At 43.3% G+C, this 14,909-nt stretch overlaps 1 protein-coding gene across 1 annotated transcript in view; it reads right to left on the reverse strand.

Annotated features, from left to right (window-relative positions):
- Window positions 1-14,909, reverse strand: part of LOC132358571 (calreticulin-like) — a 29,011-nt gene that overhangs the window by 298 nt on the left and 13,804 nt on the right. The window contains 6 exon segments of the mRNA XM_059912203.1: window positions 1,753-1,845; window positions 5,883-6,026; window positions 6,856-6,969; window positions 9,204-9,413; window positions 10,658-10,752; window positions 13,593-13,796. Of these exon segments, the coding sequence (XP_059768186.1) occupies window positions 1,753-1,845; window positions 5,883-6,026; window positions 6,856-6,969; window positions 9,204-9,413; window positions 10,658-10,752; window positions 13,593-13,796 (860 nt within the window).

Consider the following 14,909-nt stretch of genomic DNA (forward strand, 5'->3'; position numbering starts at 1 on the left):
GTTAACTCACTTTAGAAATGTCTGGCATCTTCCCACACTCTTAAAGATTTCTGGTATGGTGTTTATTTACCTATAAGTTTTCAGTATGTCTTGGGTGGAGAGAAGTGTGTGTGTGTGTGTGTGTGTGTGTGTGTGTGTGTGGTGTAATTTGTTCATAAATAAAATGGGTTCAGATTAAACAAACATCTACTGAATGCCCACAGCATTGCTAAGCATGGTGTGAGACAGTCTACACACATTATTTCTATTCCTTACAGCAATGTGTGAAGTGTTACTGCTCCCACCTTCTAGATGAGGAATATGAGATTCAGACTGATCAAATCAGTTCCCCAAGCTATATAGTTAGTGAGTGGTAGAACTAGAATTAGAAACCAGGTTTTCTGGTTCTGAGTCTGGCCCTCTTTCTGCTATATCACAGTAAAACAACCTTTATGGAACTCTTTGAATTTGCTTTTGAACTGTAGCCAGTACAAATTTGCAGTCAGAAATGGGACTTCTGAGTTCTCTAATGTGTTCATCCAGGTGCTAGAATTTGATCTTTAGAGCTGTCTTCATAAATTTTACTACTCAGAGGGGCCTTAAAGAAAGGACACAGTCCTTGGGACTTCCCTGGTGGCACAGTGGTTAAGAATCCGCCTGCCAATGCAGAGGACATGGGTTCGAGCCCTAGTCCGGGAAGATCCCACATGCCGTGGAGCAACTAAGCCTGCATGCCACAGCTACTGAGCCTGCGCTCTAGAGCCCGTGAGCCACAACTACTGAGCCCAGGTGCCGCAACTACTGAAGCCCGCGCGCCTAGAGCCTGTGCTCCGCAACAAGAGAAGCCACCGCAGTGAGAAGCGCGCTCACCGCAATGGAGAGTAGCCCCCGCTCGCCGCAACTAGAGAAAGCCCGCGCGCATCAATGAAGAACCAACGCAGCCAAAATAAAATAAAATAAAATAAATAAATTTATTTTAAGAAAACAATATTAGATGATAACCTCAAAGTAAAAACAAAACAAAACCAGACTAAGAAGTGTAAAAAGTCTCATTTTTATTTTTTCCATGATGACTGTGTCAATGCTTCTTTGAAAATGCTAAGTATCAAAGTTCTCTCAAAAATTTCTTTTTAATGCCTGTGCTTTGCTGGTGCTCTAACCAGGAGCCTCGTCTGCCTTTTGCGTAATCAAGCATTGGCCACAAACCTGCTTGAATCACCCTTCCTGCAGAACCAGGAGGTCTGGATGAAGGGTGACACCAAGAAGAAGCCATTGTCCTAAGTAGCACTCCACCCGTAAAATAGTTCTAGGAGAGCAGGGAAGCTGGTAAACAGCACTAACATCTTGCTTCCTTCTCCAAGTCATCCATCAGAAATGGGTTCAGTGGCTCCCTTCTAGATCACCCCACTGTGAGCAGGGAGTGTGACACAGAAGGAGTGTGCATTCTAACTCAACAAGTTAAAGGCTGCATGTGACCTTGCACAGTTTATATATACTCTATGAATCTCAATTCCTACATCTGAAAAATGGGAATAACAATACCTGTCTTGCTGGGTTGTTTTGAGAGCTAAGTGGGAAGACTTGTGGAAAGTGTTCAGAGAGTCAAGTACAAGGTTGTAGACGTCCAATGAATACAAGTTCTTTACCCTGCCTCTCAGGGCCATGTAACCAGCAAATGAGACAATGACTGTGAGACTGATTTTTTAAATGCAGAGAACAGTGCACAACTGAGGAGTCAGACACCTGGAAATCCAAGTGAGGGAAAAATCTTACTTTTCTTATTCCCCAGGTCTTATTTCCAGCCTCTTCTGCAAACTCCTCATCATTTGTAAGAAGGAAATTGTCAAAGATGCAGCCTGATTTCACCTGTTGAAATGAAAACAATGGGATTATTAGAACTAGGTCAAAAGGTTTTAAAAATCACCTGGAAGCTTTGCTAAATGCAGATTCCCAGGCCACGGACCCAGAGATTTTAATCAATAACTGAGGTGGAGTGAGGGAATACAAAGATGATTAAGAGCACAGAGGGTCCAGAATGCTGTACCACCTTAGCTGATCTGCTCTAGAAAGAAGTTACTTTACTGTTTCCCAAGGTTCTGTGTTCTCCAAGCCTGTGACCACTCTTTCATAGGGTTGTGAAGAAATTTTCCTCATTCTGCTAGGCTCCAAATTGCTGTCCAGTGGCTCTTGCCCCAGCTCAGATTGATGGTCTCTGCTGCCACTTATAGATGTCCTTTTTAAGGTTCTCTCCTCAATATAATCAGAAAAACTAAAAGAATACGGGGAAAAGAAAAGGTTTGACAAGAAGTGCAAGCACAATTTAGATTCTCTATTTTCTTAAAATAACATATTTAATATTTACAATTAAAGAAAAAGATGAATCAAGTCAATTGTATATAATAATTTCAGTGTTTATTAATGATAAAGGAACAGAATAGAAAGAGCAGCAGTCATGGAGTCAGACAGACCAGCTCAACCACATACTAGCTGTGTGACTTTGGGGAAGTTACTCAACTCCTCTGAGCCTATTCCCTCATAAGTGAAGTATTAAAAATAACTCCCTTGAAGTGTTGTCATAAGCATTAGAAATAATATATGTAAAGCACAGTGTCTAGCAGATAACAGTCATTCGATAAATGGTAATAGTTATTATCATAACTTTTCAGTATCTGGATATGTTTCAAAAGAAACAAAAGGAGAGTCATTCCAGATTTTTTTGCTTTAGCATTATATGTTAAATAAATCAGCAAGTTAATTGTGTGAGAGCCGTTGTGTGACCACGAGAAAGTTTGCAGCATGAGTTATCATGTGTCCTTCCTCTAGGGTTTGAAAAAAGTTTTGTTTTGTTTTGCTTTTTTTAAATAAGAAAGACTTTTATTTGGCTTACATCATCCCCCCAACCCTGCCTTCAGCAGAAAAATAAATGACAAAATAGCCACTTTGAATAAAGATCGTTAATTTCCTCTGAGCCATTTAAAAAATTGGTTTTAATAATTCCTTATGCAACTTTACGATTTTTTTCTTTGGGTTTTTTTTTCTTTTTGTGAGTTGGGATTTATTTTTTGTTTTGTTTTTTTTCCTTTTGAGCTGTCAGCAGTCTTGGTTAGGGAACTGCTCGTTTTTTGGCTCTTCCATTTTTTCTACTCGCACGAGAAATGTTTCCAATCTCCCCTGTTCTCTCTGGTGCTCACTTACCCCCATCCCCCCTACACTAAACTCCTGGGTCTGCCTCCAACTGAGAATCAGGACATGAGGGCCAGTCCTGCTTCCTACAACTCACTAGTGGAGGGACCTTGGTCTACTCATATCTCTTCTGTGCCTCCATGTTTTTATCTGGAAAATGGAAGAAAATATAATTTCCCTACTTTCTTCATACAGTTCTCAGGAGAAAAGAATATGTGAGAAAGCTTTGTGAGACTGTAAAGCCTAAAAAGTTAATTCACTGGAAGTTACCTGGTTTCCTGTGATGTCCCACTTGAATCATAAAATGGGAAGAGTATAGGTTTGGGCACTTACTAGCTATGGGATCTTGACAAGCCAAGTCGCCTCCCTAAGCCCTCCACTTCCTGGTCAGTAAAACAGAGATGATAAGCCCTACCCTCCAGCCCCACAGGGCTGTGACACAGACCATATGACCTAAGGAATGTCAATGTGCTTTGCATTATGGCTGTTAGGCTATATTCATTGGAGTCACTACTCCTTCAAAGATCATAAGGAGTCCCAAAGCTAAGAGAAAGAATTTTCTTGTTCACTGCCATCTCCTCCTAGCCTCTGTCCTGATGAAAGAATGCAGTATCTTCTGCCTAAGGGAGAAATAAAAGGAAAGAAAAGAAAAGGGACTGTGTATGGGAGTGTAGGAACAGAGAACAGGATGGGTCAGGGACTAAGCAGGAAGATTAAGCAGCTTGCTAGGCTAGGACCTGATGCAGAGGGCGATGGACTCACAGAACATCTGGAAACCCGGGTTGGGGCAGGGCAGGTGAGAGAATTCCGGCCCATCTCTATGCTGAGAGTCGCTAGGCTTTTCCAATGAGGTGCAGGGACCCTGTGATAAACTGGATGTGTTGGTTTGGCTGAGTGGGTAGGGTGGAGTAGGACTTGGGAGTGCCAGACCCAACTAGAACTTAAAAGGAAAGGATGCCTGCAAGGGTGATGTCAGCGTTGTGCAGAACTGTATCACAAGACCAAAAAAAAAAGAGATAATGCTGGAGTTTCAGAAATGTAGTCTCTCAGGATTCGTCCCAGACCTGCTGGATCAGAATCTGCATTTTATTAAGATCTGAGTGATTCATACGCATGTTAAAGTTTGAGAAACACTCCTTCAGCATGGTTTAAATTCTCAAATAGAAAGGTTTGCCTACTTGAGGAGGAAGATAGAACTCAGAGCAATTAGTGTCAAATAATTTTTAAATTTTGTAGATGAACAAAGAAACTGTTTAAAGTGTGTGCCTTAATGTTTTCAGTGGAAAAAGAAAAAACCCCAATGCATTTTAAGGGAACAATCAGATAAGGCATATTAATATGACCACATATTTTTTCAAGATGTAGAAAGTTCCTATTATTTATTAAAAAGGGACAACTGAAAACAAAAAGAGATAACAATGAGAATTTGTACAAACTGTATCCACATTCTTCAGATAAAAAGGGAACAAAAGAAGGACATATGTCTCTCTTCTTCCTTCTCTCCTGAACCCCTACTATGCACATGGTAATTTACATACTTCATCTCCTTACACTTGTGTGCTGGCCTCACTGAGTCAGGAAAACAAGAAAGTCTAAATAAATAAATAAACCAAGAAAGCTTCAAATTGGGGATGTCTGTTCAAGAGACCTTTAGCAGCCTTGAACTGTAGAAATCACTGGTCAGAGACAGAGATTTCACTGGCTGTAGAACATTCCAGGATACACCCAAGGTCAAGTGGCTGCAGTTTCTAGAGGCTCTATTGTACAGTGGGCGTAGTCAATAAACAAGGACTTTACAGGCTGACAGACCTTTGAATCCTGTCTCTCCCATGCACTAGCTGTGTGCTCTTGGGCACATCGTGTGACATTTCTGATTCTCAATTCTCTCAAACATAATACAGGGTAATAATAAGGGATATTAATGCTCACTTTCCCTTCCTCTCCAAGGGAATTCCAAGACTACGCATTGATAGATTGCAGTTTCCAAGAGGCCTCCTGGGCTAAAGCTTTCACTCTGGGGCAGGCACTTGAGGTGCTCTCTTTCTCCTGAGTTGGGAAAGAATCCTCCCCATTTTCAACATCAGGTCTCATTGGAAGAAAGCAACTCTGTGAAGGCCTGAATATCTGAGCCCTCCTGTTTTCCTTCAAATCAGAGCCAGGAAAGGTAACTGGCAGAGAAGAGGGTGGCTAGGCCAGGATTTGTCATCATGGCTGGGATAATCAGTCCCAACATCTATCTGGGGATTTTAATATTTCGAAGTTTTACCACATCTCTGATTCCCTTTTATTTCCAGAACTACCCCAAGATTCACATAGGACCGGCCTAGCAGTATAAAGTATTGGAACACTGAATCTAGCCTCAGAAAGGCCTGCATTCAAATTCTAGCTTTTCTGCTTACCAGATGTGTCTTCAGGCAAGTTAGCTAACTTTGCTGAACGTCAGTTTTCACATTCAGAAGTAGGAGATTTCATAGTGAGAGTTAAATGGCATTTGCAAAGTCTCTGAAATAGTGCTTGGTACATGGTAGAGACTCAATAAATTTTAGCTATTATAATTATTAGGATGAATATAATTAATCCTATTTTAAAGAGGAACAGTTTGAGGTTTAGAAAGGTCAAGACTCACTCAAGTTTTGTAATTTCCAGCCTGGAGCTCTTTCTACTTTGTGGAAACTTTAGAGGGACTGTTCTTCCCTGGCTCTGAGCCCAGAGAGATTTACCTGCCAAAGGTCCAGGCCAAGGACACTAATGTTATAATAGTGACAAATGGTTGGGTTGGGCTTATATTCAGGGTTGTCTATTTCTGGATAAATCCACTCCCCCTGGTAACTGGGATTGTGAATGATCCGAGGTTTCCATTGTCCCTAATCAAAGCACCAAAGAGTGAATATAGCATTAGTATTTTTCCATTCTTCTCATGCAATCAGAAAGATTAATCAACTAGGCATAAGGATTCAGAGCAGGATTCCTTGAGCTTCTCTCCCTTTCTTCGAGCTAATGCACAAGACTCTTCCAGGTTCCCCTTTCTACCCAGAGGGATAAGAACAAGGTAGCAGAGACCCATTCTGAGCCTGGTCCCAGCTCTCTGCATAAGTTTGTTCATGATGTTAAGAAAATGTAGCTTCACAGGGAACCACCATCTAAGGACTCTGGACTTGGGGCCATTCTCTTCCTGGTGTGTAGTGTAGGAAACTGTGACCAAATAAAACAATGTTTGTTTCAGTCAGTATTATCTCTGGACCATTTGATAGTTGATTCCTTTAGTTCCCTCTCATTTCTGACATGAGGTCAGGACTTAGCCCTTAAAAAGAAGTTCCCCCACCCTCCCCCAACATGTTTGGCTCATTCATGTCCTGCCCTTTCCCTTTCTGGACCACTTCTGAGACTTCCGGTTCCTGACCCCAGACCCATTTCCTGTTTTGATCATGTTCCTTTGACTGATTTCCACCATTCCGGACAAATTCCTTGCCTAGGGCTCCCTGGACCTCCGCCTCCCAGCATCAACCTTGACCAGACCACCTTCTCCCAGATAGGCACAGCCCTGAGAACACGGCCCAAATGAGGCTACAGTCTTATGGAGAAGGGGAAAGGAGGAAGATGACCACAGGATCTCAGAGTTTCTGTTCTGTAGATTAAAATTTACATCTCTTCTCTCTAGTTTCTCATACCGATTGGCAGGAGAGACCCCCTCACCTTATACTTCAGGTTTGATATCAGGGGCTCTTCCCACTCCCCATTCATTGCCTCATTCCAGTCGTCTGGCTTCTTGGCTTCCAGGTCTGGGATGTATTCAAAGTCTTCCAAGTCCTAAAACAAAATGTTCCTCCATGAGGGCAGATGGGTGGGCCGGAATGAAACTGGGGTACAGAGTACAGTAGGGTTGGACCTGGCGCCCTACCCCTGCCGCTCTCCTGTCCTCACCCCTGTGAAAGCCCAGCTCAGGACTCTGCAAACAAATCCAAAACATACAGGAGAGAAAAAGCCTTTAAGCAACTCCAGTGCCTCCTCATATTCTCTATCCTTCTGACCTTGACTACTTTAAGCTCAAATAAGATGGGAATTTCCCTTATCCTGGCCCTCTCCCTTCCCCAGTTATGTGCCCCGATTGTCAGAACAAGTCTTCTAGCCTGAGTCCCTCTTCCTGAAGGCCTCTATTAGTGACCTGCCTTGTACCCCAGCATGCTCCCAGGTCTGTATCAGTCCTCCTTTGTACCCCAGGTCCCTTCTATTTCCTAAGACAGAGCTCCAAGTCATGGCCTGTCCTAACGTTCATATTTCTTCTGCTCTGGAGCCTCCAAAGTTTTGCTCTATCTACCTGGCAGTTCACCTTGGTGCTGACCACTTCCCAGACTTACTAAAGGCTTTGCTGCCAAGCCCACTAGACTCACAGTCATTCAGCAGCATGAAGTTCCCTAGCTCCTGGGATGTCTCAGCTGTTTTGTGGTTCCTGAGACATTAACACTCAGCATCCTCTCCTGGGGGCTATAGACTTGATAGATCCCAGCCTATCTAAGTAGTCTCCAGCTTCTCCGGGTCTACTCAACAGGGAGCATAGAGGCCTGCAGCCTCTCCCCTCTCCCCCAGGCCTTGATCCAACCCTGACTACATCAGGTGCATGGTCCACACCAGGAGGGAGAGTCTATGGTTAGTCTTGCTGCCCTGAGCCTGCCTGTTGGGTCTGGAAGTAAACTAGTCCCTAATTCTCCCAGGGTGCTGAAGATCCAGACACTGCTTGATCATCTGCCTTAATTCCCTGACGACACCTCCCTCCCCCTGGGTTTGGAGCCCATTGAATCTCCCTACACATGGCTGGGCCACTGCCCACCTCTGTACAGGCCTCTCCTTACGGAATGGATTCCGGTTGCTGGGTGCCATGCTGCTCCTTGCTGAACCCTGAGCATCTCCTCTGCATGAGGGTGAACCTGCTCTGACCTCAGGAGCAGCAGCCCAGCAGGTGAGGCCCTCCATGACCCGGCTCCAACAGACCCTTCCAACTCATCTTCCATCACTCTCCACCTTGAACTTTATGCTCCTAAAATACTAAACTGCTGCTTTCAGTTCTTTACATAACCATGTTACTTTCCACTTAACTGATGTGCCTTCACTCCTGCTGTTCTCCGGGTCTGGAATATTTTTCCTCCAACTCAATTTCCCTTGCTGTAATGAATTTACTGTTTGAAATTCAGTACATGATTAACACATAAATGCCATGTATTAAGAACTTATTATGTATCAGGCACTAAATTATGTATATTAGCTCATTCAATCGTCACAACAACCTTCACATATAGGTATTATAATAATCCCTGTTTGTGAAATTTCACAGCAGTTATATTCCTTGCCCAAGGTCTAACTGCTTATAGGTGGGGTTTCGCAGTTAGTAAATGGTGGAGCTCAGATACAAACCATATCTGTCTGACCCCAAAGTCTATGTTTCCAATCCCTAGGTTAACCAAATCACTGAAGCATGCCTCCTCCTTCCCAGAACACCACCTGCACCCCAACTCAGCCTGAGTTAGGAGCCTGTTTGGGGCTCCCACAGGATTTGGCTTCCCTGACTCTCACCATTAATTACACAGTGTGACCTGCATCTATGTACTTGTCTGTATCCCTCACTAGATTCTGAGTCCCAGGAGGATTCTCAGTCCCTGGATTGTTCTATTCATAGCTGTATCCAGTACAGCTTTCCAGTGAATGATAATGAATCAGTGAGTATATTCCACATATTTCCCATATCAATAACTTTGGAATCAAAGAGATCCAGGTTCAAATGTTGGTTCTAATGCATGTGTGCCTGGGCAAGTCACTTCATTTTTTAAGCATCACTTTCCTTGTCCTCATAGAGGCTTCTAGCAGGGTCAGTAAATCCTCAATAAACGTGAGGTGCCTCCCTCTTCCCTCAATGCCTCTCTGGATACCAATATTTAGCTGGACACCTCCTTGAGGGAAAGATGCTCCCCGTTTCTGCTCCATTGTTCCTAGCTTCCTTTGCCCATCCCCACAGCTAAGATCCCCTCCTGCTTCCCAGCGCAACACCTCACCTCAGGTTTCTTATCTTCAGGATCCTCTATTTGTAGGCGTTCATCCCATTTCCTTGGTTTCCGGGCATAGGGATCTTTTATCTTCCTGGGAGGCAAGAAGTCCCAGTTGTCCTCCAGGTCCCCAGCTGCTACTTGCTGGTTGTCAATTTTGACCTCATAAGTAGCATTGGGGTGAATAATCAGAGTGTACAGGTGAGTGTCTTTATTGATCTAGAAAGGGAACGAGGAATATTTCAGTCCCCTGTTGGACCTCAAGCATTAAATGCACCATCTAAAACAGACCCTCAGTTCCTGAATGCCACCTCCCACATAGTCACAAACACGCTTTTCCACATCCTGCATCCCATTGCTCTGGTTAACCCAAAAGAGACTTTGGGTCTCATTCCCCTGAGTACACACTCCTCTGGTCTCACCTAGTTCCCATCCTTCCCTTCATCACAGCTCTGGTCATTCTTTGATCTTGTCTGTTTTTCTGTCTGTCCCACTAGACTCTGAGCTTCTCAACAGCAGGGATCGTTTCTGACTCATCTGTTGTATCTGCAGGTCCCAGCACGATGCCTACCCTGAGCAGGATCCCAGGGAGTCCCTGTATGCACAGTCCTGCTAGGGAAGGACTTGGCCCCAAACACAAGTTCTCCAATGAGCCAGGACCTAGGGGCTTCTCTAGACTCAGTCTCTGCCTCTCCCCTGTGCTCTACTTGTGCCAAACTTCTTGCAGTGCTACTCTTTCTCAAGTCTCCTTGACTTTTCTCATGTGATTACCTCTTCTAGTAGCTCAATCCTCCCTAAAATTGTCACCTTCCTTTACAAGACCAATTCATGCTCATCATTCAAAACTCAGCACAGTAGAAACCTTCTTTGTGCTTCTCTGAAGCATTTCCTAAGGTACCAGGTTGGGTAGGGGGCTTCCTCTGTGCTCTCACAGACCCCAATCAGACTAGGTAGTCATTCTCCTTTGCTTGACTCTTACCTTTACTGGACTCTGAGTTCTGTGAGATTAGAGGCCATGCCTGGCTTACTCTATCCCCAGCCCAAGGCCCAGCACAGAGTTGGCATTCAGTGATTTCCTGTTGATTCGCTGATGAAATCCAGCTATTATCCTCCAGCCAACCTAGATCTCTCTAACCCTGATGTTACTAAGGTAAACTCACCACCCATTTCTAAGTCCAGCACTCCCCACCTCCCCCATCTCTTCCAATATCTAGCAGTGGGGAAGTGGGCCATGGCAAGCATTGTTCCAAGAGATAAGCTTACATGACTTCCTAGGCTTTCAGATCAATTGCTTCTATGTGAAATCCTGTAATTTACAGCACTTCTCTGGGTCTATTTTCTAATCTGCAAAATGGAGATGATGATAGTACTTAATTTATAGGGGTGTTGTAAGGATTAAATGAGATAACAAATGCAAAATGGTTATCCTTCCCCCTAGGCTGAAGACCAGCCCACACACTCACCCTGCGCTTGATGGTCTTGTTGTTCTCATGGTATTTCCCTTGATAACGAGGGATGACTTGTACTTTGTTGTTGCCAAAGCCACAGATGTCAGGGCCTAGAAATTAAATCCCAATACATGATTTTACATCACTTTTAGGCAGTTTGCCTGTTTTGTGGCTAAGACAGACATAGCAGGAAAGAGATAGCACACACAAATTTAGGATTATTTGAGGAGAATTTAATAAAGAGACTATTTTGATTCTTTGTTTTGTTTCGGGTTTTCTCTGTTTTTGTTCTTTGTTTTTTTTTTTTTTTGGCCACACCATGCGGCATGTGAGATCTTAGTTCCCCGATGAGGGATCGAACCTGCGTAAAGGGACTATTGTAAATGGTGGGGGCAGGACATTGAGAAAATATAAGGAATAATGCTATGCTCCAGGCTATTCCCATCCCTAAGCTTGAAGGGGCTAGGAGAAGGGGCAGTTACCAAAGCCCCAAAAAAAAAGGAGTTCAGTAGAGAGGGCAGCCAGGAGATAAGCTGTGACTTTCAGTCAAGGGACACAACTCTCCTCCCTCCCTGTGATCTTCTGCCAGGGTTCCATTGACCAAACCCAACTGGAAGCCCCTCCTGTGCCAGGCACTTAATACCACGTCATTTAATTCTCACAAGGAGGTACTACTATCTCCACTTTTAGTTGGGAAAATTGTGGCCCAGAAAAGCAACTTGCACAAGGTCAAACAGCTAATAAGTAGCATTGCTGGGCTTTAAACCCAAGTCTAACTAGAAACAGAGCCTGGGGCTCTCCCTGTTTTGTGAAAACTTTAGAGGAAACTGTTGATTTGTGAGTCCAGAGAGCTTAACCTGGCAAAGGCCCAAGAATAGGGGTTTTTTTTAATATAAATTTATTTATTTATTTATTTTTGGCTGCGCTGGGTCTTCATTGTTGCGTGCGGGCTTTCTCTAGTTGCAGCAAGGGGAGGCTACTCTCCATGGCGGTGCGCAGGCTTCTCACTGAGGTGGTTTCTCTTGTTGTGGAGGGCGGGTTCTAGGCTCGTGGGCTTCAGTAGTTGTGACACATGGGCTCAGTAGTTGTGGCTCGCTGGCTCTAGAGCACAGGCTCAGTAGTTGTGGTGCATGGGCTTAGTTGCTCTGAGGAATGTGGGATCTTCCCAGACAGGGGCTCAAACCTGTGTCCCCTGCATTGGCAGGTGGATTCTTAACCACTGTGCCACCAGGGAGGTCCCACCAAGAATAGGTTTTAACCTAGTTTTTCTACCTAATTTCCCATGCTATTGCTCTCTGACTATCCTAAACATGTGCCTGCGTGCACCACACTCACAAACACACACACACACACACACACACACACACACTCAGTGTGCTCTAGCCACACTGGTCTCATCGTTTCTCTACTTGCATTTGAATTTCATGTCTCTGAGCTTTTGTACACACAGTTTCCTATGCCCAAATTACATTTCATCTATCTCCTTTTCTGCTTATTAAAATCTAACTCATTCTTCAAAGAATAATTAATACCTTTTCCAAAAAGCCCTCAGGTGGACTGAGTCATGCCATCTTTTGTGATTTCATAACTCCTCATCAATACCTTTGTAAAAGTATGTCTTCATTCTGCCTTTTAAAAAATGATGCATGTGCCTGTGTCCACACCAAGCAGAAGGCAAAAGGGTAAAGTAGAAAAAGTGCAGGCTTTACAGCCAGGCAGACTGGGTTCAAAATCTGACTTCCCACTTACTCATCTTGCGCAAATTTCTTGCCTTTGTTTTCTCATCTGTAAAATGGATATGTTAACAGCCCAAACTTGTTGGGTTTTTTGAGCATCAGATAAATAATATTCATTTGAAAAGGAAAAAAAATCACATTAAAAAAAACCTATTTCCAATTTCCCTACTACAACCACCATGTACATTACAGATATAAGCGCCTTGTGAGAAGGGTAGATTCTGAAAAAAATAGTGATGGGCAGACACATGTTTTAGACCCCCATAGTGCTTTATTGGTCTACCTAAGAAAGGGATTGAAAAATAAGAAAGAGATTGAAAGATAAGAAAGAGAGTTGAGGGAGAAGGGATTCAGACAGAAAAAGGACGAAGCAGCTGAAGAGGAGGATTTTGGCGAGGGCAAGAGAGAGATCTGGAGCTCCCTGGGAAAAGAAAAAACATCTAGAGAGCATTTTAAGGAAATGTTGATTTATGATGTGTAGTTTAACCCTTTCCTCTGAATTTGTGCAAAAACCTTCAGTAAAATCCACATTCTTCACCAATGATTTGGGAGTTGGATTAGTTGCTGTTGTTTCTTGGTTTTTTAAATATCAACCACATTGAAACTGAGCTAAGTAAGAGCTGGACTGCCCCCAAGGAGGCCCAGTATACTGAGGTTACAGATGCAACACTGGATGCACTACAGATGTTGGATAAAGGTGATTTCCCTAACCTTCTGTGCCTTTCTCTCCCTGAGGGCAGGAACCTCCTTCAGAGCACAAAGCCTTATTGTAATAGGTACATTTGAGAGTATCTACACAGTTTCTGATCCCTTTCTCTTTTTCTTAGAAATGGAAAGTGTCTCTCTGTACTGTAGCCTTGTTAATACCATGTGACTCTTCACCTCTATATTAACATTTAGGTTTAGAGTTGCTTTTCTCAGGTCTTCTAAGAGTCTTACCACAGAGGGAGGTGGAGCTATCACATTAGAAATTTCCTGTTCCAAAGAATATGAAAAAGAATGTGTATGCTCGTATGTGTGTGTGTATATAAAAACTGTACATATATAACTGAATCATTTTGCTGTACAACAGAAATTAACACATGGTAAATCAACTATACTCCAATACAATAAATTTTTTAAAATATAAATTTCCATCTGAGCCTTTTCTACAACTACAGTGGCTCTCATTAAGACCTCACAGGGCTGACAGCGACTACTGTCAGAGAGCTTACCAAACATGATGTAATACTCGGATTCTGAATGCATATCCTCCTGGTTCAGGGTGTCAGGAAAGAGTTTCACGAACCCGCCACCGCAGTGGATGCCTTGCTTGTGTTTTACTGAAAACTGAACCACCAAGGTCTCGTTCTCATTGCTGAACGGCTTGAACCTGGTAGAGAGGGCATAGAACTTGGCATCTTCACTGGTCTGGAGACCTGAGAGCAGAGAGCACAGAATCTTTAGATTTAAATACCCTAAGAGCAGCCAGAGAAACCTGGCACTTGGTCTCACCAAGCTCTGCTACCTTCTTACTCACCTACTGCATGCCAGGTGATGTCCTGGATGCTTTACACACATTATCTTATTCAAGCCTCAGAGCAACCCTGCAAAATTGGTACTATTTTCACTTTTACAAATTAGGAGTCTGAGTCACAGGGAGGTGAAGTGACCTGCCTAGGGCCACAAGGCTAGTAAGGAACTAAACTGGGATTTTTTTTTTTTTTAATGCACCCACTTTATTATTATTTTTTTTAATATTTATTTATTTATTTATTTATTTGGCTGTACCGGGTCTTTGTCATGGCACGGGGGATCTTCATTTCCTCGTGTGAGATCTTCGCTGCAGCACAAGGGATCTTTAGTTGTGGCATGTGGGATTTTTAGTTGCGGCAGGCGAACTCTTAGTTGCAGCATGTGGGATCTAGTTCCCTGACTAAGTATCGAACCAGGGCCCCTGCATTGGGACCGCGGAATCTTAGCCACTGGACCACCAGGGAAGTCCCCTAAACTGGGATTTTTATGACATGTTTGACTGATTCTTTCTTTCCCTTATACCATACTGTCTCTGATTTTCAAGAGATACTTAAATACTATTCTGAAGCTTTACAAAACAAGCTCTGTTTCTATTAAGACCCCATGGGTGGCCAGAATCAGGCTCTGCCTTGCACAACTGCTGTGGTAGGAAGAGGCCCAGCACAGACTCTTAGAATAAGTAATAATTGTTGCTAACATTTGTTGAACACTTCCTCTTTACCAGGCAATATGTTTCATTCATGTGTATTACTACTCTTAATCCTCATAAAAACCCTATGAGGTGGGCCCTACTAATATCTCCACTTTATCATGAAATCATTGAGGCTATTTCACTTGTCCAGAATCACACAACCAGTCTATCTAATTCCAGAGCCCCCAACCCAAGACTTTATCTCCTCCTCCAGAGAATATCGGAGCTGTAAGGGGTCTTAGAGCCTTTCTAGTCTAACTACATTATTTTATAGATGACAAAACCAAGCCCCAGAGAGGGAAAGTTACTTATCTAAGATCATATA

Source organism: Balaenoptera ricei, chromosome 1 (genome assembly GCF_028023285.1).
Source record: "Balaenoptera ricei isolate mBalRic1 chromosome 1, mBalRic1.hap2, whole genome shotgun sequence".
Lineage (NCBI taxonomy): Eukaryota > Metazoa > Chordata > Mammalia > Artiodactyla > Balaenopteridae > Balaenoptera > Balaenoptera ricei.